We start from the raw sequence: 26,906 nt of genomic DNA, 5'->3' as shown, positions 1-26,906 counted from the left end.
CGAAGGACTCCGGGAGAAGCTGCCCGCCGCCGGGCCGGGCGGCCCGGGCCCCGCCGCAACAAAGAGCCGCAGCCCCATAGCGGCGTAAAAAAAGTTTTGCGCGGGCCCCCCACAACCCCCTCCCCAGCCCCAGGGAAGGGCTCAGGCGGCGGCGAGGCAAGGCCACCGACCCTTCCCGTTCCGCATCCCCGCTGCCCTCCGCGGGCACTGCACTCTCCGAGCCCCAGCACGACATCCCCGACGCTGCACCCCTGCACCGCACGCCGCCGTACTGGAGCAATTCAACCCCAGCACCTCAACCCTGCCACCGCTCTGCACCACTTTGCACCTCCCGCTCCCCCTGGCGCCGCAACGCCCCCGTCGCCTCTCCCCGCCGCCGGACCCACCGCCGGTCTGCCCACGGCCACGGCCATGGCGCTGCAGTCTGTGCGCTCCCGGCCCGCCGCCGCCCGCTCTGCGATGCCTGCTAGGACTGCAACATGGCCACCCGGCGGGGAGGGCCCATGCGCAATGCAAAGGGGCCGGGCGGCGAGGCGGGACCCCCCCGGCCCTCCCCCGGGGCCGCCGCGGAGCGCGGGCGGGCGGCAGGCACCGCCCCGGCTGGCTGTGGCCCAGCTGCAGCTCGAGGAACCCCAAAAGGAGCCTGGAGTCCCGAGGAAGCTGCGCCAGGACCGCAGGCAGCCCTCAGCAGTAACTGGAGCCCCCCGGGGAGGGGACGCGCTGCTCTGCCCGGTTGGCCTGGGGAGGGGGAGCTGCCGGCCGCTGACAGCCGTCTTCTTCGCCTGAAAGGGTCCCTCTCTCCCACTCTGGCAGCCCCACAGCGATGGGGGACGGCTGAGAGCAGATACCCCGCGTGCTCCTTGCAAAGAATCATAGAACAGTTTAGGTTGGAAGGGACCTTAAAGATCATCTAGTTCCAACCCCCTGTCGTGGCCAGCGACACCTCCCACTAGAAGAGATGGCCAAGTGAGCAGCCATCAAGGTCCTCCTGCAAACAGTTTGGTTTAGAAGATGGATGAGGATTTGTCAAAGAGATATTCTTGTGTAATGAGACAGAGGGCAAAACCAGGCACCTTATTTCTCCTGTTCATCTGAGCTCCCCTCTCCTCCTGGACACACCCATACTCTGTTTTTAAACAAACTCAGAATTCCAACCAATAGCCATAGTGGCCAGTTGCTGTCCCACTCCAGTAATTTCCAGGATGAAAATCAGTAAGTGATTTCCAGGATGCTGTTCCAGATGGCACAATGGTTCCCTTTTACCTAAAAAGATGGGAATCTTAGGGCTAAATTCAACACATCCACTCTAAAGTCTTTCAACCAAGATAGCAACAAACGAAGGACCTGCTGAGTTGGATCCTGTAATGTTCCTCCACACATAAGACCCCCAAAGCCTACCAAAAAAAAAAAAAAAAAAAAAAAAGAGAACCAGTTCATCACACACATGAACTGCTGAATTGCAGCCATATCAGAGCTCATGAACACCCACAGAATCCAAACAAAAAAAAAGCCAAAAGGATAAAAGCCAAGAGCACTTCTCACAAGTAAATCACCCATAGTAGTAAATAACTGGACCTCAGTGGTACACTCACCATTCACATGCCCTTCAGCCTGGAACTGTTAACTCTTCACTCCAAAAACTGTTTCTGTGCCACTACAGGAGACACAGGGCTGTGTGTAGTCCAGACACTTCCTCCATGTTTTGAAGGACTCAGAAGATGATATTTGAGAGTGATCACCCACACCTGCTCCCACAGCCCCCAAACTGAACCTTCCTGAAGGGAAGGAATCCCAGGAGCATTGCTTGAAGCTGAGGGTCTGCACCTGGGGCAGAAGCTCTTCATTGGGCACAGCTGCAGCCACTATTAGCAAGTTGCTGCACTAAAAGCCCTCATGGAGGTTCTCCCAGGAACATTTTGCAAGCATCGTTGGTGTGGTGCTTTTATTACACTAATGGGTTAGGCACTACTAGGGAGGCTGCTATATTAGACTTGTGTTCTTGCTCTTGTAGCAAATTCCTCCCACATGCACAGCTCCAGGTGAGGAGGTGCTGAGTGTGCCTGTACTGGGAAATGTGCTCGGACCAGTGCAGCCTCTGGTGGAAACCTGATGATCGTATCTAAAGAGTTGCCTTCATTACACCTGTGGGTGAGGCAGAGACAGCTTTCCTTTGTCTGAATTAAAGGCATGCACCATACTCCTACATCAGCACAACTTAAAGGACGCAAAGATCTTCCATGTTTAGCAAACCCCTGGTGTGACTCACTGTGTCCTTCCTTGGCCCGAAGCTGGGAGAGCTGTGGCCACGTTCCCTCTGTGATCCTTGTGCATGCAGACCTTCCTGGGTATGGCTGATCATGCTGGAAGAGGAGAGGAAAAAACACATCAAGACAAAGAAAGGCATGGTGATCTTTCTAGATCTCAGCTAGCATAGTTCCTTGTATTCTCAGTGTTCAATGAAAAGAAGCAGACTCCTTGGTTCTGGAAACTTCACAACTGCTTGTATCAAACGGGTGCCCACAGAGAGGGGATTGCCAGTCTCTCATCCTAGAGCCCCTGCGGGAACTGTTTCTCTTTTATCACAGCTGTTTTCCATCATTTTATAGATACAACACCCCAATGCTTCAGTAACCTTTTGTATCATCTGAGGGGCAATTGGTCAGATCACATGGAGTGAGAAAACTGCGGGAGCAGCCCCAGAGCTTGGGTGAATTTAACCTCCTTTCTGAAAACAAACATTCCTTAAAGGCAACATCTTCATGCACAATGATACACAACAACAGGAAGCTAGAAGACTAAGTGATGGGCTTATTGGTTTTGAAATGGTCAAGTAATGCTTGATTCTGCCTTCATTTTGTGATGAGCATGACTCATAACTTACTGAAATTCCACACAGAATCATGAAACCTGCTGTGTCCAGAACTCCCAAAGAGGGTGAGACCAGGATAAATTCAGCTATTCTGGAGACACCTACCCACAACCAAAGTGACCAATCTGCAGATGGGGTAAATCCTAAAGGCAAACAAGAGCCTCTTTAAACCCCTTAGTAGACAATGAAGCAGCTCCAGGTACCAGGGCTTCCCTCACACTCGCCTGCATGAAGCATGACACCCCCCTAATCCCAAAATGTGATTTGGAGCTCAGGCTGTGAGGGGAGAGATGTGCCAGCATTTGGTCTGCCTCTGAATCAACACGAGCTGCTCTTTCAGCAGATCTCTGCTTGTGCTTACAAACAGTGTGAGCTGTCAGAACCAAAGGGTTACAACCAACTGCTCTGTTCATGGCTCTCATCTGAGCTACCAAGCCAGCAGTGACTGTCAGTGAGACACCTTTCACTTGGAAGAAGCTCAGGGAGGATTCTCTCACCTCAGCAATGCAGAAGCACCAGCAATCAGTGTCAGTGACAGCCCTGCAAGTACTGCAGCAGTCACTCTTGTTGCCCGAGCGTGCACTAACTTCCAGAGCAAAGTCTACAGGGGGAGAATTGACATCTTCTGTATTTTTAGCCAAACCCAAGCTTGCAGTAAGAAAAAATACCTCCAATGTTGTATAAATTATTTCATGGAAAGCCTCCTGCCTTAGTCCATTAAACCAAAACACACTTTCATTTGTTATTTAGGTGGATTTTTTTATCTTCACATCTACCTTCCTCCCTTTTTTTTGGTGACCACAATTATATCACTATGCTCCATTAATTTAATCTCAACTTCTTCTGCTGAGAGCATGCTGATATCAAACATGTTTCCGACTGCAATTCAGGGGTAATCAGAGGAAGAGGGAGAAAGCTATTTATGTCTTGAAGAACTGCACCAAGAGCATGTGCAAAACGATCAAATATGAACATTACCCCTCACCCTACTCAGATGAACACCGCCGACAGGACAAAGCCACACTCTCCTACAATACAGACCACACGGAAAAGCAAAAGCAAGACCTGGCAGAGCACCTAGCACAGTTTTTCTTGCTGTGCCACTCAACCAACCCAAACTTTGGCTCACAGGAAGAGTTCTGTGATACATTGCCTAAACTGTAACTTTGAGAAACTTGACAGTTTCTTTCTCTGTCTGCTCCCACCAACCCAGAGGTTACAGTTTAGCAGTCCTGCACTTCCATGGGGCAATTTATCCTGAAAAGCACAGATAAAGTCCTGTGACAGAAATGAAGGGTTCAGAGGCAGCAAGCCAAAAGTGTAGTTCGCTTAGCTGAGAGCAGCACCACTACACTCAGCCGCTGTTGGCAGTGTAGCGGGGGCTGAACGTTAGAAGTTATCCTCAGATTTTGCATGCCCCTGTTCCCTGACTGTAAGACAGAAAACCAGCACACCCTCTGTCCCATGCTTTCCACCCACCATTCACCGCCCAAACTCCTTGGGCTGGCACTTGTTTGGGGTACTCAGGGCGTATTGCCCCCAGGGGCACTGATCTGTTCCACCCCTCTCTGCAGTAATGCACACATTTGTGACAACAGCATTACCAGCACAGAACAACCTCAGATGCACGCTCCAGCAACCTGTGGCCAGCCTATCTCAGCCACACAGTGAACACAGAGATGATAGGAGATCTAATTTGACTTCAGGCACTCCTGGTACACCCCACACAACTACCCTGAGCCACAGCACATTCATGTGTCTTTATTGCCAGTTTCCTTAAGTCATGGGGCAGTTCAGGCTGAAAAGTACCTCTGGGGATGATCTGGTCCAGCACCTGCTCAGGAGGGGTCACACAAAGCAGGACTGCAGCCAGCAGAGCTTTGAACATCCTTGAGGATGGAGACCACAACCTCTTCAGGCAATGTGCTCCAGTCCTTCACCACCTTCACTGTTCAAGAGTTTTCCCTCACGCATGGAGTTTCGTGCCTTTGAATGTGTGCTTATCATCTCTTGTCTTTTCCCTGCCGTGATTGGATATTAGGAAAAACTTCTTTGCCGCAATAGCGGTCAGGCATTGGAACAGGCTGCCCAGGGAGGTGGTAAAGTCATATCCCTGGAGGCGTTCAAGAAACGTGTGGACATGGCACTTAGGACATGGCTTAATGGCCACGGTGCTCTTAGGTTGATGGTGGGACTCGATCTTAGAGGTCTTTTCCAACCGGAACAATTCTGTGCTTCTACGATGACTGACAAAATAGTCTTTGCCACCAAATTAGCCTGGCCCTTCTCAGAGCACTCGCAAGACGTCTCCAGCCCCTCTGCCCCGCTTCCCTCTTTTACCGCCACCGCTTCTCGCCTCCGCCGCCCCAGCCGTGCCAGCCCCACGGGCTGCCACTCCGGGCAAAGGCAACCGGGGGTGGAGGCCTGGCCGCGAAGGAGGAGGAGGAGGAGGCGGAGAGGCCTGGCCCGGCAGGAGGCGGGTTCCCCGCCGCGCACCTGGGTGCAGCGCCAAGCACCGACGTGCAGCACCGAGCACCGAGGCGGAGCACCGAGAACCGGCTGGCCCCGAGTATGGCGCGGGAGTTGAGCCAAGAGGCCGTGCTGGACTTCCTCTGGGGAGCCGGTGGCCGAGCCCCCAACACGGCGCTACTCCGCCACTTTCAGCGCTTCCTCCGCGACCCGGCGCTGACGGAGCAGCAGCGGCAGGAGCGCCGCGAGTACTTCAAGAGCCTCGTCAATTCCCTGGCCACCGTCCGGCCCGCCGCCGCCCCCGGCGCCTCCAAGGACATCGTCCTTCGCCGCAGGTACCGCGACCTCCTCGATGAGGAGCTGCCGCCGCCGGAGGAGCAGGAGCAGCGGGAGAAAGAGAAGGACCCGCCGCCGCCCCCGCGACACGACCCCGACCGGCGGCGCGGCCCCTGCGGGGAGGCGGGGGAAAAGCGGCGGCCCGGTGGAGGGCAGCCCCCGGGGGCCGCCGTCGCGGGGGGCTGCTCTGCCCGGGGCCGCGGCGGACCCTGCTGCGAGTGCCGCCGGGCGCTCCGCGCTGCTGCTGCTGCCGCGCCGCCCCCAGGAGCGCCTGCCCCTGCCGTGCCGCCGCACTCCCGCTCCCAGCCGCCTCCCCCTGCTCAGCCGCCCCCGTACCGGACCCGGCCGCTGTCCTCGGGCCCCTGGGCGCTGCATCCCGACGGACCACCGCGCTCCCGGCCCCCGGCGCTGCCGTCGGGTTCTGGGGAGCTAACCCCCATCAGGCCGTCCCGGTGCCGATCGCCGCCGCCGCCGCCCGCCGGGCCGCCCCCATACCAGACCCTGCAGCAGCCCGTGGTTAGACCGTCTCAGTCCCCGTCCCCCCCGCTGCTTCCTGCCGGGTCAGCCCCGTTCCGGTCCTTGCCACCTAGAGAGCCACCGCCTACCCAGTCCCTGCCACTGCCACCGGGACCCGGGGTGCTGCCTCCCGGCAGGCTGCTGCAGCCCCGGTCTCCGCCACAGCCTCCTGCCGGGACGCCCCTGCCTAAGGCCCCCTCACCCTCAGGTGACCCAGGGGAGCAGCCCACCATCCGGCCACTCCAGTTCTCACTGCTGCCATGGGACCCCAGGGTAGTATCCCCCACCAAGCCACCCCCATCCCGGTCCCTACAGCCACCCCTCGCTGAGCCGCCTCCATTCCGCTCTCGGCCGTTGCTGTCCGCCCCGGGGGTGCTGCCCCTGTCCCGGTCTCTGCAGGCACTACCCTCCAGCTCCTCTCCACCCCCACCGCTGTTCCCAGGCCCAGATGTTCTGCCCTCCACCAGGCTGCCCCCATCACAGTCCAGGTCCCTGCAACAGCTCCCCACCGGGCCATCCCCATCCCTGCCGAGGGGTTCCAGGCTGCTGACCCTCAATGGACCAACTCAATCTCAATCTCTGCTGCTGTACCTACACCAACCCCTGCCACTGCCATCAGGTCCTGAGGTTCTGCCTCCCACCAAGTCACCCTCATCCCATTTCCCATCACAGTCCTCCACCCATCCATCCCCACCCCAGTCCATGCAACCACACCCATCCCAGTCCTTGCTGGCAGCTCAGGGCCCTGCAGAGCTCCAAACCCCAGAGAGCAGCCCTTCAGCACCACTGCCTGTTTTCAGGAGCATCAGGTGCCAGCTTGCTCTGTTAGAGGGGCAGGGCACCCCCCCTTCACTGCCAGACAACTGCAGGCGGCAGCCCCGCACCATGCCCTCCAAGAGCTCCCCAAGGAACACCGCAGGCCGGAGGCTGTCGGTGCCACTGGGGCAGCGGGAGCACGCCTGGCTTGTGGCAGTGTCAGAGGGGCGCTGGGCTCGGGTGCGGGGACTCTTCCTGGAGGAGCCAGAGCTGGCCCTGCAGCGAGACTTCATGTCAGGTTTCACTGTCCTGCACTGGTTGGCCAAGCACGGCGACGGGCCGGGCCTGCAGGAGCTGGCAGTGGCGGCACGGCAGGCGGGGCTGGCCCTGGACGTGGATGCCCGCTCGGGCTGTGGCTACACTCCGCTGCACCTGGCTGCCATCCACGGCCACCAGCTCGTCATCAAGGTGCTGGTGCTGCAATTGGGGTGCCAGGTGCAGATACGGGACAGCAGCGGGCGTCAGCCCTGGGAGTACCTGGGCAGCTCTACCTCAGGGGAGATCTGGCAGCTCCTGGAGGCACCTCGAGGGACAATCATGTTCCCCACGCAGCCCCTGGCCCACAGTGTGTCCTCTGACAGCAAGGTCTCGCTGTCTGCTGGCAGGGCAGCGCTTCCTGCCTGCCTCAGGCCACAGCACGGCCACCAAACCAGCGGCAAGAGTAACTGAGAGACGGCTTCCTGGCATCCCCTGCCAGCAGAGACTTGGGGGCCATCCTGCAAGAGGAAGCCAGGTGGGCAGAAAAAAGCTGTGAAATAGACTGAAGGTGTTGAAGAATGTACTTTTAAATTATTCCAATGAACCATTGCCTGAGCTTCTGCTCTCCCATTTCTTGCTTTTCTGCTGGTGAGAGAATGCAACAACTGCTGAAAGTAGGCAGAATCCTTGCTAGGCAAGTCACATGAACCCCACAGGGCTGCTGGGTGCAGCTATAGAGCCACCAGCATTAGTCAGGACCATGGGTTTGGGGTCTCAGACTCAGGTGTGAAGCTCAGAGCCTGACCCCAATCAGGGCAGAGCTTTTACTTAGAGTGACAGATTGTTGTTGGTCCTGGGGTTTGCAAAACACTTGTTTACACCACCTAAATTCTGGGGAGTAGCTGAGACTGCATCCCTCTGCAATCCCAGCAGACTAAGGATGAGTCCCGCTTGGAAAAATGCAGTTGATCAAGGTCCAGCCTTCTAGCAAGAGTCCTCAGAGAGTGACTGGCTGTGGCAGAGGGTGGCAGAGCCCTGAACTGAGGAGGGTGTAACACTCACCCTCTTCCTCAGCACTCCTCGCCCACCAGCCCATGCAGGAAAGTATGCAGCACAGCACCTACAAATGCCCCAGGCTTCCTGGCAGCATTGACACCATCCCCTCTTCCCTGCACCTCCAGTTCCTTTCCTCACACCTAGGAAGTGGTACCCATGCTGTGGCCAGAGTCCTGTTCCCACACCTGGGGATGGAAAGTGTCACCACCGCAGTCTGTGCTGGGCAGGAAAGGAGCTGTGCTCTGGTGTGGGTCCCAGGCTTGTAGGGGAAGGCAGTTTCATAACCAGAGTTGCATTTCCCCAGGTGAAGAGATGCTCAGTGCCATCATTCCTGAGAGCTTACAAATAACAAGCTGGCTTCAAGGATCTCACTAGATTACACAGGTCCTCTAAGGTACTCTGCTCTCTGATTCAGCATCAATGAGCTTCTAAACAGTCAAAAATGCAGTAGGTTATTTTCATACCTAACCTGCCTTTTCTACAGGTCCTTTGTGAGGGCAGGAGGAGGGCTGAGATACACAAGCCAAGGGTACATCACCTCCTGATTGATGCTCCTGCTGCTGGGCAACCCTAGATACAGACCCAGTGGGTGTCAGTGCTTGTGGAACTAGGGCTGCTGGTTCTCCTTCAGTGGAGGAGGCTGAGACACTCCAAGGCAGACAGTGCAGGAGGTGGGACTGCTCATGTTTCTGAGGCATGTGCCTGAATGCCTGCAGTTTCGGGGAGGAACGGGAATCAGGGCAGCAAAACCTGACCCTTGCATAACCTGCATACCAGGGAATGCCTCGAGTCCTTGCTCAAGCCCTAATTGAGGGCTCCACTTTGCTTGGGGTTTACTAGAGGGAGGAATTCTTCCCCACAGAAGGGAAGCTACTCTGCCTGACTCTGTGGCCACAAAAACTTGTGGCTTTTTCCCAGTCTGGTTTTCTGCTTTCACAGGAGAAAGAGCTCAGTAAACCAAGGCGGTGTCCTGTGAATGATCATTGCTCCCTGAGAGGACAACACAAGCTTGAACTTGTAAGAAATTCAGCTCTGAGCCACTGGCATGGACATGTGGAGGACCCTCCATGACTCGCCCACAGCAGGAGGAATCCTCTGTATGGTTCATCCACTTGGCTTCAGTTAGGGGTTATAGCCTAGATCAGCGTCACTAAAACCTTCCATGAACCTCAGAGAGAAGCTCTTACAAGCAAGGTGTTGGCAGGGATTATCAGGGATGCCACCAGAGCCTTTGTGTCCAGTGAGCCTCAAGGAGGAAACCCCAAATAAAAGAAATCTGTGAGTGGATTAAAGCTGTCTGGTGGAGAGCACAGTCTTGCTCCACATCCATCTACAGCTTCAACAGAAAAAGATTTTCCCCTTATTATCTCCAGTGTTGCCAAGACAGAGAAGGGCAGTGCTGCCTTGGGATTCTCATTTTACAGCCTCTCCATGGCCTTTCTCCATGACGCAAATCCAAGTGGCACTTTTTTTCCCTGCGCTCTATTGCAGACCTTGTCTGTCATCTCTTTCAGAGCAGTTTTCTCTCCCTAGTAGTATTTAGTTCAGCAAACAACTGCAAAATAGTTTTGTGACCACTGTTTGCTCCACACAGATAAGCTGCTTTCTCCAGTTTTTAAATGATAAAGCAACTCTTAGGAAGTTTGAAACTGAAAATAACCCTTTTCCTACTGGATCCGGTGTGCATTCACTCATGTGTAACCACCTAGGATTACTTAGGAGTTCTTGGTCTGCTGGTACTGGTAATACTGCACAGCTCTTACACCACACTTTTAAAAATCTTGTGGGAATAACCACTCTTTTAGCCCCCAGAAAGCCTCATCCTCCACGTTTCCTGATGGTGAAATATCTAACTGCCAGGGTAAAACTCAGCTCCAGTCCACTGTGGAAGGCAGGGATGAACCTTTCATCAGCCATGCCTGGAGGAATCACACTACTGCCCTGGAGAATCAGGTATTGTAGGTTGTCCCCCAGGAAAAATCCATCCCTGGACGCACATGCAGCCAGAGCATCCTGTTTGCAGGCACTCCTGACCTCCTTACTACTTACTCATCAGCTTGCCTGGCCCCGTCCATGCCTATGCCTGCCGCTGTTTCCTCATTGCAGGTGGACGTGGCTCCTTGCCTCACACCCAGGCCTGGCATCTGACTGCACCACCCTGAAACGCAGACCATGGCATGGATTAGTACACAGCAGGACTCTGCCCTCTCCTCTCACTGCTTTGGAAAACAAACCTCCCACTGACAGCAGAGGATGATAAAGTCCACCTCTCCAAAGCTTATCTCTAACCAACTGTTTTGTCCTCTGAAAGCCATGTCCTTCAAAGGAGAAGGTGGATTTTCACATAGTAGCCTTTGCCCATCACAAACTGTCAAACCTGTGAACTTGTAAATGTAACCCTGGAAGTCCCCTCCCTTCTCACCACCTCCCTGTTCCTGGGGCAGATGCCTTCACACCCACTCACTAGACTGCTGGATGCGGAGAGCACAGCAGAGCTGGAGCTTTGTCTTTATTCATGTGCCTTCTCTTAAGGTCTTGGTTATGTTCCCAAACTGTGGCTCTGACTGGCCTCACACTGCAGCCTTTTCTACCAGAAGCTGTGCAGGCGAGCTGGCAGTCTGCTGTGACTGCCCAGCTTCTGCCGAAGTCTCTTTGTTAGTCACCAACTGCCCTTTGCCCATAGGGGCTCTGTCACTTAAGCCCAACAAAACAGCTTCTGAAAACAGTTCAGAAGCCTAGTGCTTAAACTTGCTGAGGGGGTGAAGCCAGCACTGATGGGGAGTGTGTCAGTTTGAGTCCCATTCTGTGGCAGAGCTCTTCTTTGAAGAGCTGAAGCTCCTCCTGCTCAGCAAACCAAAGCTTTCCACGTGAGAGCAGCTTCGCCCCAAGTGCACACTGAGCCTCCCAGTCTGAGGGCAGCCAGCTGATAACAAACTGCCATGCTGTGGCCTGGGTTTGTCCCCAGCCTCTGGACAAGGACTGGATGCTAGAGCAATGGTGAGACTTCAGCTCAGACATCTCCAAGAAGCTTGCATGCAGTACAGAGTGTTCTTGGGCCAAGCAGATGAGCAATGCAGCAGAACATTGCTAGCTTAAGCTATGGCCAGGCCACCCTTGTATCATAGCACTTTCTGAGGCATTGAGAAAGAGAACTTGTAGAATTAAAACCACAACACATTGAAAGGTCCTTCACACAAAATGCAGTTTTTTTCCTTCCTACTCTGACAACTTCCAGTTGACTTAAATTGTTTACCCACAACTCCACAGTGAGAGGAATGTCTTGCATGCTTTTAACTAGTAATGAGACAACCCCAATTGCTACTAAATCCTGTTAAAGCTAGATCTGCTCATGACTACATTTACTGCAAGTGGTACCAGATGGCAGGTTAGCAGGCTGGATTTTACAAGAAAAAAACCCCAGTTAACTGTAGGATTTTCTGCAATCTAAGTTTCCACATCAAAATGAGAATTGTTTGCTCATCAGGGGAAAAAAATTCTCTTTGGAAACCGAGTCTCATTGCAAAGGATTAAAAGCTGAACTCTCGCTTTAGCTAAGTTAATACCCCTCATCCCCAATGTCAGAATATTTAAGCAAACAAAACTTGTTCTATTATTAACAAAAAGAAAAATATGTTGATATCTTATAGTATCATAGCACAAATATTTAATGATAATATATCAAAATCAGCTACCAAAACACTATTCTTTATTTTCAGCATATGTGGAAAAGTATTTATTAAATGAAATTGCCTTCAAAAATAAAAGCCACTGAAACAAACAATAACAGTCTCCACCCCAAAAAACTTCTAAGGGTATCTAAGAATGCTCTTCCCTGGCCTATACACACCTAGCCCCACAGCTGGAAAAAAAAATGAAATGCTTATAGCCTCAGTGCTGGGTGAGACCTGCTTAAAAGGAGGCTGGGAAAGGCTTTGCTCTTATCACACATTGTGGTTTTCTGCTGAGGTTAGAGTCTTGTTGGGGCTTACCTGGAGAGCAGCAGGATGGCAAAGGAAGAAGAAATTAAAACTAGGTAATTTTCTGAGGGCTGTTTTGTGGCTAAGGGAATAAGGTTGTGTTTTAGTTGTGTTAATTTTGGAGGACAAAAAATTAATAAAATAAAGTCAGCAGATTTTTACCTTACTTTGAAGGAAGGTTTTAAAAGGATAAATATGGGTATACTACACAGGACAGAAAATCAGAAGGAACCCTCTAAATTTTTTCCAAGGGTTGTTGAGTGGGGAAAAAGTGATGCAATTTTTTGTGTGACCTAAGGGCTGGTTTTGGCTGACTGTGGAAGAAGCGTTGCAGCCTTGTAGAGGTTAGTAGTTTGGTGCCCCAAGTGCTGTGGGTGGGACACTTGGTGCTGAAACACATTGCTCCTTCTCTGGAGGTGCTCAAGGCCAGGTTGAATGGGGCCTTGAGCAGCCTGGGATAGTGGGAGGTGTCCCTTCCTATGGCAGGGAATTGCAACTGGATGATCTTGATCTTCCAACCCAAACCATTCTAGGATTCCATGATTGTGTTAAAATCCCAGCCAAGCACAGCAACTTCCACTCCAAGAGCTTGTCCACACAAACACACAGGTGTGTGAGCTTGGGTAGGTTGTGCTTTTCTTCCTAGTGTTCCCCAGGCAGATGTGTTCTGCATCTTCAGAGGGCACAAGCTAGGAGCAAGTTCTTTATCACTGGGGTGTTGGAACACTGCCACAGGTTACCCAGGGAGGTGGTTCAGGCCCCATCCCTGGTGATATTCAAGGTGAGGCTCAACAAGGCTCTGGGCAACCTGATCTAGTTGAGGATGCCCTTGCTGACTGTAGAGAGGTTGAACTAGACAACCTTTGGAGATCCTTTCCAACCCAACCCAGTCTGGTTCTGATTTAAAATGAATACTTTTTAGAAGCTATGGAGGAAATACCCATCAAACAGTCCACAAGTCCCTCCACACAGGCACATCAGTCTGTGGGAACTGGATGCAGTTTGCATTTCTAATGCTGCCAAGGGAAGCAATGACCAAAATCTTTCAGGATGTGTCACAGCAGCTTCCCTCTTGCTGCTCTATGTAATAGTTACTGCTTGAAGTGTTTTCCTTTCAGTTTTCCTGAGAGACAGCTCTAGACTCGAGGAATGCTCTTGTGGCTCTAATACTAGAAGTGGTATTTTATGGTCTTTAACACAGTGCAGAGTATTCTAGTGAAAGTGGAATCAGAAGAATTTGCACTAGTGAGTGTCTCGTGCCCTGCATTCCATAACTCAGCAGGGACCAAATGCCTTTGCAGAGCCAAGCACAGAGTGGCTGTTAGCACCCAGTGGCCAAAGTCCATAGGGGAGCTACAAGCCACTGGTAAACAGAAAAGAGTGCTGAGGAGAAATGGGAAGGTCTTGAGTTCTGCTTACAAGAAATGCTTCCCAGGCCTTAATGTGGAGTACTACTGCCACAAGGACACGGGGCTGTGCTCCCCCCAGTAACAAGCACTTTGCCTTCCTTATCTCCCTGGTGTTTCTTGCACTGCCTGGTGATAGTATCTCAAGTGTCATGATTTGGGCTGCTGTTCTCAGAGGTTAATGAGTATGTGAGGCTGCTCCCTTTGTCTAAAGGACTGACAGAAGCCTTGCTGGTTTGGCACCTTGTCCTTGGCTATCAGGAGCCAGCACTCAGTACTGTGGTTTGTTTCTTCTCCTGGCCCTAGAACAAAATGGGGAGCTGATAAGGATGAGGGTAGGGTTTGTCCTCAGAGCTGGGTGTTTTTCCAGCCTGCTGGTGGCTAGGAAAACCAGTGTGGCTTCAGAGCAAAACCCAAGGAAAACGTGCTCCTCACTTTGCAGCCTGCAGGGCTTTGGAAGAGGCTATGTAGATGTTGGGGGCCAGCCCTGGTCCCTCCCCTGTACTGCCTTCCTTTCTTGAGGCTTCAGTCTCCCTGTGGCTCTCTCCAAGGACAGCCTGCCTGTCAGTGTGGATTATGGCTCCATATCCCTGCCTGTCTGTGCCAGCACCTCTGGTTCATCCTACACATGCAGCCATCTGCACAGGCTGGGCTACCAAGGTGGGATCCTGGGCTGGGACCCTGGGCTGGGACCCTGACTTCATAAAATCATAGAATGGCTTGAATTCAAAAGGACCTTAAAGGACATTTAGTTCCAACAGCACTGCCATGGGTAGGGACACCTTCCCCTAGACCAGGTTGCTCAAAGCCTCATCCAGCCTGGTCCTAAACACTTCAAGGGATGAAGCATCCACAACTTCTCTGGACAACCTCTTCCAGTGCCTCACCACCCTCACAGTAAAGAATTTAAAGGCTTGATCCTCCCAGATTCTACTACATTCTGTGTCTGGGTGAGGCCATGTCCTTTACCCAGTGTCTGTGCTTGTGCCAAGTGGCATCAAGTAAGCCCAAAGGCAGGAAGATCCTTACTAGGCATGTGCTGGCTATTACTGAGGAGTGTAAAATGCAAATCCATGCAAACACTGGAGGGGGATTAACTCTTACATAAGAAAACATGTCCAAAGCAGTCTAACTGACTTTGGAAATAATCTTGCTCTTTTCCTTCCTAGACAGCTCCTGGTGTTAAAATCATTCTGATTTTGATTCTGAGTCATCACATCAGTGACAAAGAAGGTAAAGCCTGAGTCTTGTTTTAGCATCTTCTATTTGTTTGTTTATTTATTGTGCTGGAGGTTTGTAAGCCACAAGCCTTTTAACTTGTATTTGTTCTCATCACCCAAGTCCTGGTCACCACAGTTCGTAGGCAAAGGCAAATGTACCACAGCATGAGGAGACACCAATTCACAGCAAGGCCAAGAAGCTGACAAAACCCATCAGAAATCCATATAAATAAAGCTTCTTTTCTGGAGAGGGGAGGATGAGCAATGTTGTTTCATAACATGTGGAATATATATGTCCAAACAAATCTGTTCCCAGGAAAAGATGAGACACTGCATGGCACTGTGCATCTCATTGACTAGATGTAGCTTAAGTCTTTCAGAGGCAGGGAAAGCTTTGATAAATACCATTGACAAGTGGTCAGGAAGCTGGCAGCCCTGTCTGCAGGGTAAGACACACAGATGGGCAGAGAATAGGATCATAGAATCATCATAGAAGCAGGATGATAGAATAATAGAATCATAGAATCACAGAATCATAGAACCATAGAGTTATTGAATCATTGAATCATAGAATCATAATCATAGAATTGTTGCAGTTGGAAAAGACCTCCAAGATCATCAAGTCCAACCATCAACCTAAGGCCACCCTGGCCATTAAACCATGTCCCCAGGTGTCATGTCCACATGTTCCTTGAACACCACAGTTGCAGGTTTTTTCTTTGCACAAACAATAAATTTGCCTTAGTCATCTGCTGAGTGGCATACTCAAGGGAACTGCAGTTCAGGAGTGATTTGCATCTGATTTGGATTTGGATTTTTTTTTGTCTCTTTGCTTTATAAATACTGAACAGATGATTCAAGCAAACATGTTGCAGCTCTCCCCTCTCCTTAGTTTCTCGTTGCTGCCTCCCAACAAGCTGCTCCTCATAGTGCTTACCCATTGATTTGCCTTGAAGAGGAAGCACTTACACTGCCATGTTCAACATGTAGCTTCTTGTGCTCATGAAGAGAGGAGAGCAACTGCAAATGTTGCTTACTATGAAGGTGGTGAGATGGTGGAAAGGTGGAAAGGGTTGCCCAGAGAAGTTGTAGATGCCCCATCCCTGGAAGTGTTAAGACCAGGTTGGATGAGGCTTTGAGCAATGTGGTCTAGTGGAAGGTGTGGAACTAGATGACCTTTAAGGTTCCTTCCAACTCAAGCCATTCTATGATCCTATGATTGATTTAATGTTGGGTGGCTTTTCAGCTGCTGGATGGCCTGTGTTGGAGGTGAGCAGCAGTGAGTGATCTGTGTGTCCACAGACATAGCCTTCTGCAAAGTCCTGCTCTTCCTGCCTGTGGTCAAAGGGCAGGACAGTTGTGCTGTTGGTATCTTGGACACTTTGGCAGGTGTGCTGCTCATCTATCCTGGGGCTGAGATTCCCAAAAGTGCCGTGGGACTATGTGCAGGAAACTCTGACAGCTGCTTCCTCTCTGGTGCTGAGCACACCTGGCTGCAGACTCACTTGCCATGGGAGGGCAGTGCCCTAGAGTGGAGTCTGCCACCTTTTGCTGACTCTGCATTAAGGTAGCCAGCTGTGTTTGTGCTCTCCATGGGACCTGAGGACATCCTGCAAGCCATGGAGTGAGTCATGGCTGAGGCCTTTGGCATGGGTCATGCTCTCCCGATGTCCTGCTGTTTGCCAAGGTGAGAAATCCTATCTGCCCTCCTTTTCTTCTTGCATCCTGTAGCACCCAAAGCTTTCCTCTGCTGCCACATTCCAGCATGCTGTAGCCAGAATCTTTTTATGGAACCACCCAAGAACTACAAGAGGGCACCACAGCCTTTAGGGATTTAGGAGCAGGATTTCTGATCTGCCCAGTGTTTGGGAATGAGGCCCTTGCTGCCAAGAGAAGTTACTGAACTACACAAAAGTGTCTTTCTCAGTGTGTATTTCTAAACTGGCTCTTTCTTCTTCAGCTATCAGCTGAGATGTCGCCTTCCAGCCAGATGAGACAACAATGGGAGACAATCAGATGGTCTGCCTGCATTTGGTACTGATTTACAGCTGCTCTGTGAAAGAGATCCAGCAATGTTAATCTTAAACCTGAGTGTGTCTTTGTCTATTGCAATTCAACTGCCAGAGAAGATCAGAGCTCATCTCTGAAGCAAGGGAGACCTCATGACCCAGAACTCATTGCAGGAACAAAGCACCGAGGGAGAAGGTGGCAGGAAAGGGAAGGAAGTTCACCCCAAGTAGCATCACTTTGAAAGCCCTTTGGTATTTTGGGGTTCACAACGGGCAGTGTTAGCGTTTCTTCAAAATTTGTTAAATTTTTAATCAGCTGCTTCTTTCCAAGGCAGTTTCCAAATGCTTATTGACAAGTTTCTTTTGCCTAAAATTGCATTTAGGAAACTGGAAGCAGCTTTAATACAATCCCTTCTCACTGTGGGTGGCTCAAAAGGAGACAAATTCTGGCACACACATGTTTTTGTGGGAAAGAACTCCAGATGGCTTGAGTTTCTAAACCACCCTGGCATGTTGAATGTGCTTTATATCAGGCTAGCAGAGAGCACTTCTGAATCAGTCCAGTTTAAGGCTGCTGGAAGGCTGATGCAGAAGGCTTGGCCCCATCCTACCCATAGTCATTGTGAGGTATTTTCCACACTGAATTAAGCAAAACTCCAAAGCAAGAAAGTGCTTTGGTCTTTTGGTACAAAGGAGACTTCTGCCTTGGAGACTTTGCATAGAGTGACCTAAGGAAAATCAAGCCTTCAAAAAGTCATAGGGGGGAAATAGAAAAGGACCAACAGATATTACTTGTGTCAGGTGCTGGGGAGCTGGGACCAGTGCCCTCTGCATGTCTGATAAATGGAGATGCTGGAAGGGGTGACTTGAATACTGCTCTTACCAGAAACTGCTTGCCTAGGCTTCATAGATTGCATCAGGTTGGAAGGAACCCTCAAAGGTCATCTTGTCCAACCCCCTGCACTTCTCATGACAGCCTGAGGATGCACAGTCCTGGCAGTGTCACTGTACCACAGATGGGTTTGTGGTTAGCCACAGTGGTAGAGCAGACAGTTCTCCAGCTTCCAGCAGAGCATGGCGTGCTGTTGCAGAGCAGGTGAGTGATGCTGGCTCTGCTGCAGTTGACCATGCACTAGGGAAGCAGGCTGGGGAATGCACCCTTTCTAAAGATGCCTTGGGAGGTGCCACATCTGCTCCAGGGACCTCCAACTCCTGTGCTGCCTCTGCCTTCCAGCCCTGCTGAAGCCACTCCCATGTCAGACAATGGAAGAAATGTTTCCTGACGTGTCTACTATGACAACACAGATCCAGTCCTTTGGCCTGGAATGGGGCAAACCATTCAGAAGATCATCCCAGGTTTCCTGGAAAACCCTAGGAGCATCAGCTTTATGGATGGCACTAAGTGGTGAAAGCTGGTTTGTGAATAGGAAATGCAATCATGGCTAGCCCCCCAACCTGTGTGCAGTCACCAGTCATAGTTCAAGACAAGAGCTACCTAGAAGGCACACTGCAGTGATGACCCTTCTCCACAGGACCCCTCCTTTCATTTGTAACCAGAACAGGATATGTTCCTTGAAAACATTCTCCTCTTGCTTCATCCATATAGAGTCCAGACCGATTAAGCAGCTCTGCTGCCCCACTACCTTGAGGAAGGCAATGCAGATGCCCTTCCTTCCAGCTTTTCTCATCCCCTGCACACCATGCAAACAACTTCAAGGCCAGTACAGATTTGACTCAGCTGGTTAAGGATAGGAAAAGACAGAGTTCACCATCTTCCTCCTCAGCCACAAGGCCCCGTGCAGCCAATCATGAGTCACAAATCAAACCCAGCTTGCCTGGAGGTAGACCACAGGAATATCTAAGGCTTGGGAAGTGCTGCTATCCTACTGTGATATCCCAGTGAAGAGTGCTGCCAGGTCTGTTCCCTGTTGCAGAAGTTTGCCATGTGGTCATAGACGTAAAGTTAACAGCAATGTTGTTAAGAGAAATACACACTTAAAAGTGACAGGGTTGACAGACCTCTGGAAAACACACATTTGGAGGGGCAGTGGGGCAGCACAGTGTTTTTTGGTACTTTCTTGTTTTGCTTTTTGCTGCTTTCTACTGTTGTTTTTTGTTTGGTTGGTTTTGGTTTTGTTTTTCCCCTGCTTTCTTGCAAGCATAACTTCAGAGGAGAGATTAATCTCGCTGCTGCCTGGTGAGCTGCAAAGAGGAGGAAGAGATGTACCCAGATTTGTTAAGTTTAGAGTAGTAGGGACCTCCAGTGAGGAGCAAATGTAAACACCTCCTTTGAGGTCAGGCAATAAACTCCTAGGAGACAGGCATGGGGAGAGGTGCTGGAGTGAAATGAGTCCCAAACAAACAAGCCCCAGTTCTGGGTAGTTAAGAATTTGCTCTAGTTAAGTCTAATCCACTGAGAGATGAGAAAGACACAGGGATTGTCAGTTTGGGTCAGTGTTAATGAGGCAAAGAAAATGATGAGACATACTTTAAATCCCACTGAAGGAATCAGCAAACTCCTTTCATCACTTGGAGATAGTGCAAGGAGTTCTTTATAATTAAGTTAAAGGTATAATTAACCTGGAATAGAGGTGCTTCCCTTTTAATGCAGGGGAAGCTGAAATGAGGAAGCCCTCTGGGATAAAAGCACTGTAGTGATGTGTGACCAGGCAACCCTAGCTGGCACCCAGGGTGGACTGGACCTTCCCCCCTTCTTCCTGCCAAAACCTTCCCTCTGAAGCGGCGTTTTGGGAGGCTCTGTGCCTGCAGGCTTGGGGAGGGCCTCTCAACCTCCTGCCAAACTGGACTGTGGCTGCTGAGTCATCTTTTATCGTTGAGGAGCAGGCTAAGGATTTTTCTTGGGAGTCTGGCTCTACTTCTCTGGGGTCTCCAGACCAACCCTGAAGTTTTCTCCATGGATAATATAGGCTGGAAGACACCACAGTGGTGAGAGCACAGTTTTAACCAGACATGTAAGGAACCTTTGGTGCACAAAGGTCCAGAGTAGCTGTGCAGCAAAACTCTTCAGGGGGTTATGGACATTCAAGGTAAAGGCAGAAACTTCTCAGCTGAGACAAACTAACATGCTAAGGGAGAAACAAGGAGACTCAGAGACTTCAGCAAGATACGGGACCTCTTGCTTAGCTACACCACTGAGTAACTTAGGATAGAGAAGTTTTTGATGTTCTTCAATATGTAGCTTCCTTACTAACGAAGAGAGCAGAGCCACACTGGAAAGGGGTGCCCAGAGAAGCTGTCATCCCTGGGAGTGTTAAGACCAGGTTGGATGAGGCTTCAAGCAACCTGGTCTTATGGAAGGTGTCTCTGTCCATGGCAGGGGGGGTTGAAACTAGATGATCTTTAAGGTCCCCTCCAACCCAAACTATTACATGATTCTACACATAGCACCAGCAGCTACCAGTGTGTGTGGGTTCAGTGCCAGACAAACCAGGTGCAGATACTGACATGCTGGCCTCTGCATGGGCTGGAGAACAGACCACAGTACTCAAGTTACCAGCAGCAGAGGTGTGTCCTTAGACCTCCCAAAACCAGGGGTAAGCCATTTCTAATGACAAGAGTGATTAGTCAGGGATGTGACTTGCCAGGGGTCAGGGTGTATTTCCTCTTGTGGAAGATCAAACAGAGTCACAATCAGCATGTGACATCCTTTGGGTATTTACATTTTTCTCAAGCAGATCTGGGGCATTTCTAGGGAGCTATAAGAAAATCAGACTGGCCACTTGTCTGGCTGCAGCCTGTGCAAATCAACACATGAATTAAGAATTTGGGCTGGGGACCTGCAGCTGGGCAGGGCCCTGTGCCCTCAGCGAGGCTGGATACGGGAAGGGCACCCTTAATTTTCTCCACAGAGGAAACTCTTCTGGGCATCACCTTATGGCTGAGCAGGAGATGACTTTTCTCCCTCTGCTTCTGCCAGAGCTGCCTGGTGGGTGCAACATTCTTCACCAAAAGCATGTGGAAGAGCAGTGACTTCTAGCAGTGGGACCCAGAGGTTTTCAAGACCCATCTGGATGTATTCCTGTGTCCTGCCCTAGGTTTCCCTGCCTTGGCAAGGGGGTTGGAACTGATCTCTGGAAGTCCCTTCCACACCCCACCATACTATGATTCTACGACCACGACACTGTATGCACCCTGTCTACTCTCCCTCAGGGCCTGTATGTATGGCAGCCTCTTGCTTTGATCCAGATAAAGCTAACCTGTGCTCTTCTCTGGATTCTGTCTTCTAGCTCAGAGTTTCTTCTCAGAGCATCACCTGCTGGTCCTGGGGTGTAAGAGCAGCTTGCATAGGGCAGCATCTCTGCTTCCCTCTCAAGGCTTCTGAAGCACACTCCAACCCTCTGCCTGCCTGCTGTGTGAGCTTTACGTTTTTCTTTAGGCACAAAACTCCCATCCCAGGACACATTGTGTCAGGGCCGGGTCCCCTTTCTGCAGGCACTGTGAGGTGGCTTCTCCCTGGTGTTGTGCAGAGGGGCTGGGGTCACCCTTGAAGGGGTGGGGCTGGGCAGCCTGTCCTCCTTTACAAACCCTCTGAAAGGGAAGGAGATCCACTGGGGAATTTTCTCCCACTTTTTCTTCTGCCTCCTCACCATTGGCTTTAATCCCCAGGAATAAGAGAGATCAGCTGGCATCTCAGCACTGTAGTGTGAGAATAAACACTTCAGTGATTTCACAGGGCTCAAGCCCAGGGGTACTTTAAATCAGGGGCAAAGGGTTTGTTGCTAAACCAATGAGGCTGCCAGTACAGAGCACCTGAGGAAAGCAAACAGCACAGTCTCCACAGATTGCTAGAAAGGTATTTCCCTGTCTGAAGGAACAGGTCAGAGGAGGAGACTTCAGGCTAGAAAAGCAGCTCAGAAAGTGTGTCAGAAGAGAGTCAGAGGTGCCAACACTATGGCATTGCACAGCACCAGCACCACAAGCCCTCTCGCCATCAGCTCTGTCTCCAGACATGCTGCAGCACTGAAAGGCAGAGAGAAGTCTCCAGGGATTTCCCAGAGCTGAATGGAAAACAGCTCCAAAAGCCCAACCAACCAAAGAGAATTTGCTCAGCCCCTCACGCGTGGCAGTGAGCAGGGGAACAACTGCAGAGGAGCTGAGGCACACAGACAGCAGGCGCCTAAAGCCTCTCTAGCATGTGATCCCAGCCAGCACCGTGCTGGAGACTGGGACACACTTAAGGTGGAATTACTTGGGCCTTCTCCAAACTGTCCGTGGAGGGCCTGTTCTCAGTGGTGTTCGCTACCTTGCACCAACTCTGCTCCTGCAGTTCAGTCCTGACTGCAGCAGGGCTCTTGTGTATGGACTGAACGCCAGGGAGGCAGTTGGAGGTGAGAGCTTGTGCAGGATTTTCCCTGCAGAACTTCCAGTCAGCGTTTTGCCCTGTTGGACACCCAGGTCACAGGGCTTCAGTTCAGGCTCCTGACTTTTCTAGTTCAAATGCAGCTCAGCTTTGGTGCACTCAGCTGGGATGCTGAAATGCCATGTGAGTGTTTGGAAAGGGATGCAGGGGATATCGGGGGCAAAGGATGATGTCAGGAATCAGGATGCTGTTCCTGTCACTGCAAGCATGTGCTAGTGAGGTTCCAGCAGGGCAGCAGGATTCCTGCTGCCACCCAGCCATAAATTCCTGTGCTGTTTCATAAGCTGCCCTTCCTGAAGTTATCTGCAGATAGGTATCTCACGGGCTAGTCATGGCTTAGCTTAGTAGCACAGGGCATTTATTTGGCAGCTCTGGCTGAACTGGGCTTGTGAAGCTGCATGTCACTAATGTCATAGAATCACAGAACTGCTTTGGATGGAAAAGACCTCTAAGATCATCCAGTCCAACCATCAACCCAACACCACCATGGCCACTAAACCATGTCCCCAAGCGCCATGGCCACACATTTCCTGAACACCTTCAGGAATGGTGACTCCACCACCTCCCTGGGCAGCCTGTTCCAATCCCTGACCACTCTTGCAACAAAGAAGCTTTTCCTCATCTCCAACCTAACCCTCCCCTGGCAAAATTTCAGGCCATTTATTCTCTTTCTGTTACCTGAGACTAGGGAGAGACCAACCCCCACCTCACTGCAACCTTCTTTCAGGGTGCTATAGAAAGCAATGAGGTCTCCCCTCAGCCTCCTCTTCTTCAGGCTGAACACCCCCAGTTCCCTCAGCTGCTCCTCCCCAGCCCTGTTCTCCAGACCCTTCACCAGCTTGGTTGCCTTTCTCTGGACACACTCCAGCACCACAATGTCGTTGTTGGAGTGAGGGGCCCAAAACTGAACCCAAGATTCAAGGTGCAGCCCCACCAGTGCTGAGTACAGGGGCATGATCACTTCCCTACTCCTGCTGGCATCATGTGTGAGGCACAGCCCTGAGTTCCCTGCATCAGCCAATCACAGAATCATAGAATCATTAAGGTTGGGAAAGACCTTAAGATCATCGAGTCTGATCCAGTCACACAGACCCACAAAGCACTGCAGCTGCTCCAGTTTTCACCTCCCTGTCCTTCATGAGTCAAAGTTAAGGGACACAGTGGAGGGGGAAACAGGCAACAGGGAGGAGTAGGGAAAAGAAGCCTCCTTTCTTGCTGGCTGCACTCAGCCCTGCCCGGCCTCTTCTCTGCTAACAAAGCATTTCTCTTTTCCCTCTGGAGCCTTCTGCTGCTGGAATGGAACCAACAAGGTCATGCTACTTTTCAAAAGCCACAGCCTGAATTCTCACATCTAGTGGAGCCCCACACAACCAACCTTAACTTTCAGGCAGTTTTGAAATGCTGATGTAAAATATAACAAACCCCTGGGGCTTCATTTAAGGGCAAGTAGTGATAGTTTGTGCCCAGGGGCTCCTGTCAGTCCCAGCAGGCAGGAGGTTGGGCTGGGAGGATGCCTACAGACATATTCTCAGTCACTCTGCAGCAGTAACTCGAGGAGTTCAGCCCTGATTTTAGGCAGGGATCACTTAACAAAAAGCAGGCACCTCGCTGCAGGCACAGAGCCACACTCAGGCTCCCGGGACAAGAGCCAGCACAGGCTGCAGAGCAGCTAGGAGAGCTTACAGTAAGGATTTCTAGGATCACACAGAGGCAAACAATCACCAGCTTTGAAAAACCATGCACGTCCTGCCTGCAAAGAACAATATCAATAGAGATCTCCTGCTGCCCACTTTAAATGGCTGGGAAAGCTCCAGCTGTAATTGATCCCGTTCTTCCCCCTCCCTCCACCATGTGATGGTCTTGCCCAAGTGATTTAAGCTGCGGGAGCTCAGCGCTGAGTCACGCTGGATTGTGGAGCAGGGGCTCGGGGTGTCCTGCCTGGTGGGGCTGGTGTCTGCAGCATGGAGCAAGTGAGTGCCTTCTTCACGCTCGGCTGGTGTGCCAAGCAGGACTGGAGTTGGGCTGTGTGTGGGGTTTGGGCTTTGTGCCAGAGGTAGGAGGAGAGAAGGATTAGCTGAGAGGAAATGCTGCCTTGATAGATGGCTGTGGGAGGAATTGTTAGGGCTGATCATTCCCTATTCCTCCCCTCTAGCATGGTGTCTAAGTGGGGAAGCTGGTCTAATGCATGTCTGTGTCTTTCAGTACTCTGAAGGTTTAGGGACATTGGCAACTTTTCAGTTTAAATGTCTTTTTTGCCCTTTTTTTTTCTTTCCTTAAACCTTATGTTTTCCTTTGGGGAAAATGCCTTCTGTGGCTAGCACTGGGCTAACTCTTAACACACTGGCAGAGGCAAGCAGGCTGCCACTGCCTTTCCCTTCCTTGAAAGCTCCCCAGGTACCGGGGCTGTTTCAGGCTGTGCTCCAGCACTGCACTAGAAATGGAGCCAGAAGGCAAGTTAGAGCTGTGAGGATAAGCAGTTTAGCGATGGTGAAACCTGACCTGAGCGTGGGCAGAGTAGGCTGCAGGACAAGTACTGGTGGGGCTGGGTGGTAGTCCTTGAGGAGCACTGCAGCTGCTGGGCATGGGCCTGCAGCAGCCAGGCAAGAACTAGCCCAAGGAAGCAGCCTAACTAACTGGAAGTGAGGGTGGCTTGAAAGTCAAGGCCATTACATTCAGTGAACAGCTATGGCTTGGTTGGTTTGGTTTTCTCCCCATGCCCAAACTCGCAATGGCTGCTTCCTCTGCTGTTTTCTGCTCTCCTTGCTATATCTGGTGTAGGGTTAAATGGAGCCCAGCATCACTGTACTTGGAGCACAGGCAGTGAGAGTGGCCTGAGCTAAGCCTGACCCTACCAAACAGCATCTTCCTCTCAGCTGAGAGAGGCTGATGAAGTTCAAGTGCTGTTCTGGGGGAGTGAATAACCTGGCTCTGAGGAAGGGATCAAGCCCTCTCCTCTGCTGTGGGAGCTTCCCAGGGGAGTTGTTCAGCTGTGCCGGGCTGTAGCCAGAAGTGGGCTTCACTCACCCCTCTCCCTGTGTGTAGAAGTCAAGGCAAGAAGTGGTTTTGGTGTCTACTGTCACTTCCTACCCAGGGAAGGAGGGAGACCTAATGTTAGAAAAACTGCTGGATCTGCCAGAGCTGTTTTCTGACTTGGCCCAAGCATAGCTGATGGGCTTGCCTTGGGACATACTAACTCCTGTGATTTGGCCCTGCAGGGACTGGTTGTTACTCAGCTGGACATCCAGCCTGGTGAGTGCATCAAGGTCAAAGGGAAGATCATGTCTGATGCCAAGGGGTGAGTGAGGAGATAGCAAATGGACTGATGTGGCACTGGGGGAAGTCTGAGCTCCTGCTGTGGTCAGCTGGAGCTGCTGTGCAGGCACCTCTTTAGTACTGCTTCTGTTTCCCCAGGTTTGCTGTCAATGTAGGGAAGGACAGTGGCAACCTCATGCTGCATTTCAACCCTCGCTTTGACTGCCATGGAGACATCAACACCATCGTCTGCAATTCAAAGGAGGATGGCACATGGGGTGAGGAGGACAGGAAGGCTGACTTTCCCTTCCAGCATGGTGACAAGATCGAGGTGAGGCCCCAGGGGTATGTGTACAGAGCACAAGGGCTAAGGACACAGCTCTTGAATGCTGCGTTGTACTTTTGTGGTGGAGGTGCAGGCATCAAAAGACGAATAAGCAATAGGGGAAGAGTCTTGCAGCTAAAGCAAAACAACCATCTAGACCTGCTCAAGTCAAAGCCTAACAGCTCAGGTGTGATAAGTGCTTCTCTCTGGCCTTCCATTGCAAGCAACAGCAGTAAGAGTAATTAAAACACTGACCTGAGACTCAGACTGGCTCTGTCCCATCCCTTTGCAGAAGCTTGGAGCTGACCTTTGCGCAGAACAGATAAGCTTCTGGCCCTCCATACCTCTGCTGGGCAGGGAGGAAGCTGAGACACTGAGCATGGCCACCTCATGTCCTGCACCCAGACTGGAGGTGGTGGGGAGTGAGGCTGATGAGCTGTGGTGTGTCAGCCTTCTTGTGGCTCTCTGCAGATCTGCATCTCCTTCAATGAGACCGAGGCCACGGTGAAGCTGCCCGAGGCGGAGTTCCAGTTCCCTAACCGGCTGGGCATGGAGAAGATTGAGTACCTGGCTGTGGAGGGTGACTTTAAAGTCAAGGCCATCAAATTCAGCTAACAGCTGTAGCTTGGTTGGTTTGGTTTTTCTCCCCCCTGCATAGTGAAATAAACCCAAACTTGCAATGGCTGCTTCCTCTGCTGTCTTCTGCTCTAATCTGCTTGCTCCTGTGTGTGCTACAGGGGTGGGCAGTGGGAGGGGGATGTGTCTCTCTGCCTACCCTGCAGCAAGTTACACCACCTGCCAGGCCAAGCATGACTTGCTGTAAATAAAAGCCACCTTAGCAGTAGTTGCTTCCTTGACTCAGTTTGCTGCAGCAAGTGGGCCCTGGCTGATTGGTTCCTCAACTCTGTCCCAGCTCAGACAAGTGTATGCTGGGCATGCGGTGTGGCATCTCTGGTGAAGAAGTGCTGCTCTCATCTCCTTGCTGGGGATGGGGGACAGACAGGGAACAGGGCATGGCTTGTGCTCTTTAGCTTTGCTTTCCAAGAGCATGCTCAGTAGTTGAGTGCACTGCAGGCT

The 26,906-nt window shown here is 51.5% G+C and overlaps 2 protein-coding genes across 2 annotated transcripts; both read left to right on the top strand.

The window, feature by feature from the left end:
* The first annotated feature begins 5,440 nt into the window (after positions 1-5,440).
* On the top strand, positions 5,441-7,675 carry SOWAHB (sosondowah ankyrin repeat domain family member B). Its single transcript, XM_054392213.1, has 2 exons — positions 5,441-6,632; positions 7,050-7,675. Exons 1-2 carry the CDS (start codon positions 5,441-5,443, stop codon positions 7,673-7,675), a joined length of 1,818 nt encoding a protein of 605 aa, XP_054248188.1.
* An 8,441-nt stretch (positions 7,676-16,116) lies between these two features.
* Positions 16,117-26,444, top strand: LOC128975481 (16 kDa beta-galactoside-binding lectin). The gene is made up of 4 exons (XM_054392385.1): positions 16,117-16,125; positions 25,468-25,547; positions 25,664-25,835; positions 26,301-26,444. The coding sequence occupies exons 1-4, from the start codon at positions 16,117-16,119 to the stop codon at positions 26,442-26,444; spliced, it is 405 nt and encodes a 134-aa protein (XP_054248360.1).
* Positions 26,445-26,906: the final 462 nt, after the last annotated feature.

This window comes from Indicator indicator, chromosome 25 (genome assembly GCF_027791375.1).
Source record: "Indicator indicator isolate 239-I01 chromosome 25, UM_Iind_1.1, whole genome shotgun sequence".
NCBI classification, from domain to species: domain Eukaryota; kingdom Metazoa; phylum Chordata; class Aves; order Piciformes; family Indicatoridae; genus Indicator; species Indicator indicator.
Note: the sequence above shows the minus strand (reverse complement) of the source record. Positions and strands in the feature narration are given on the sequence as shown.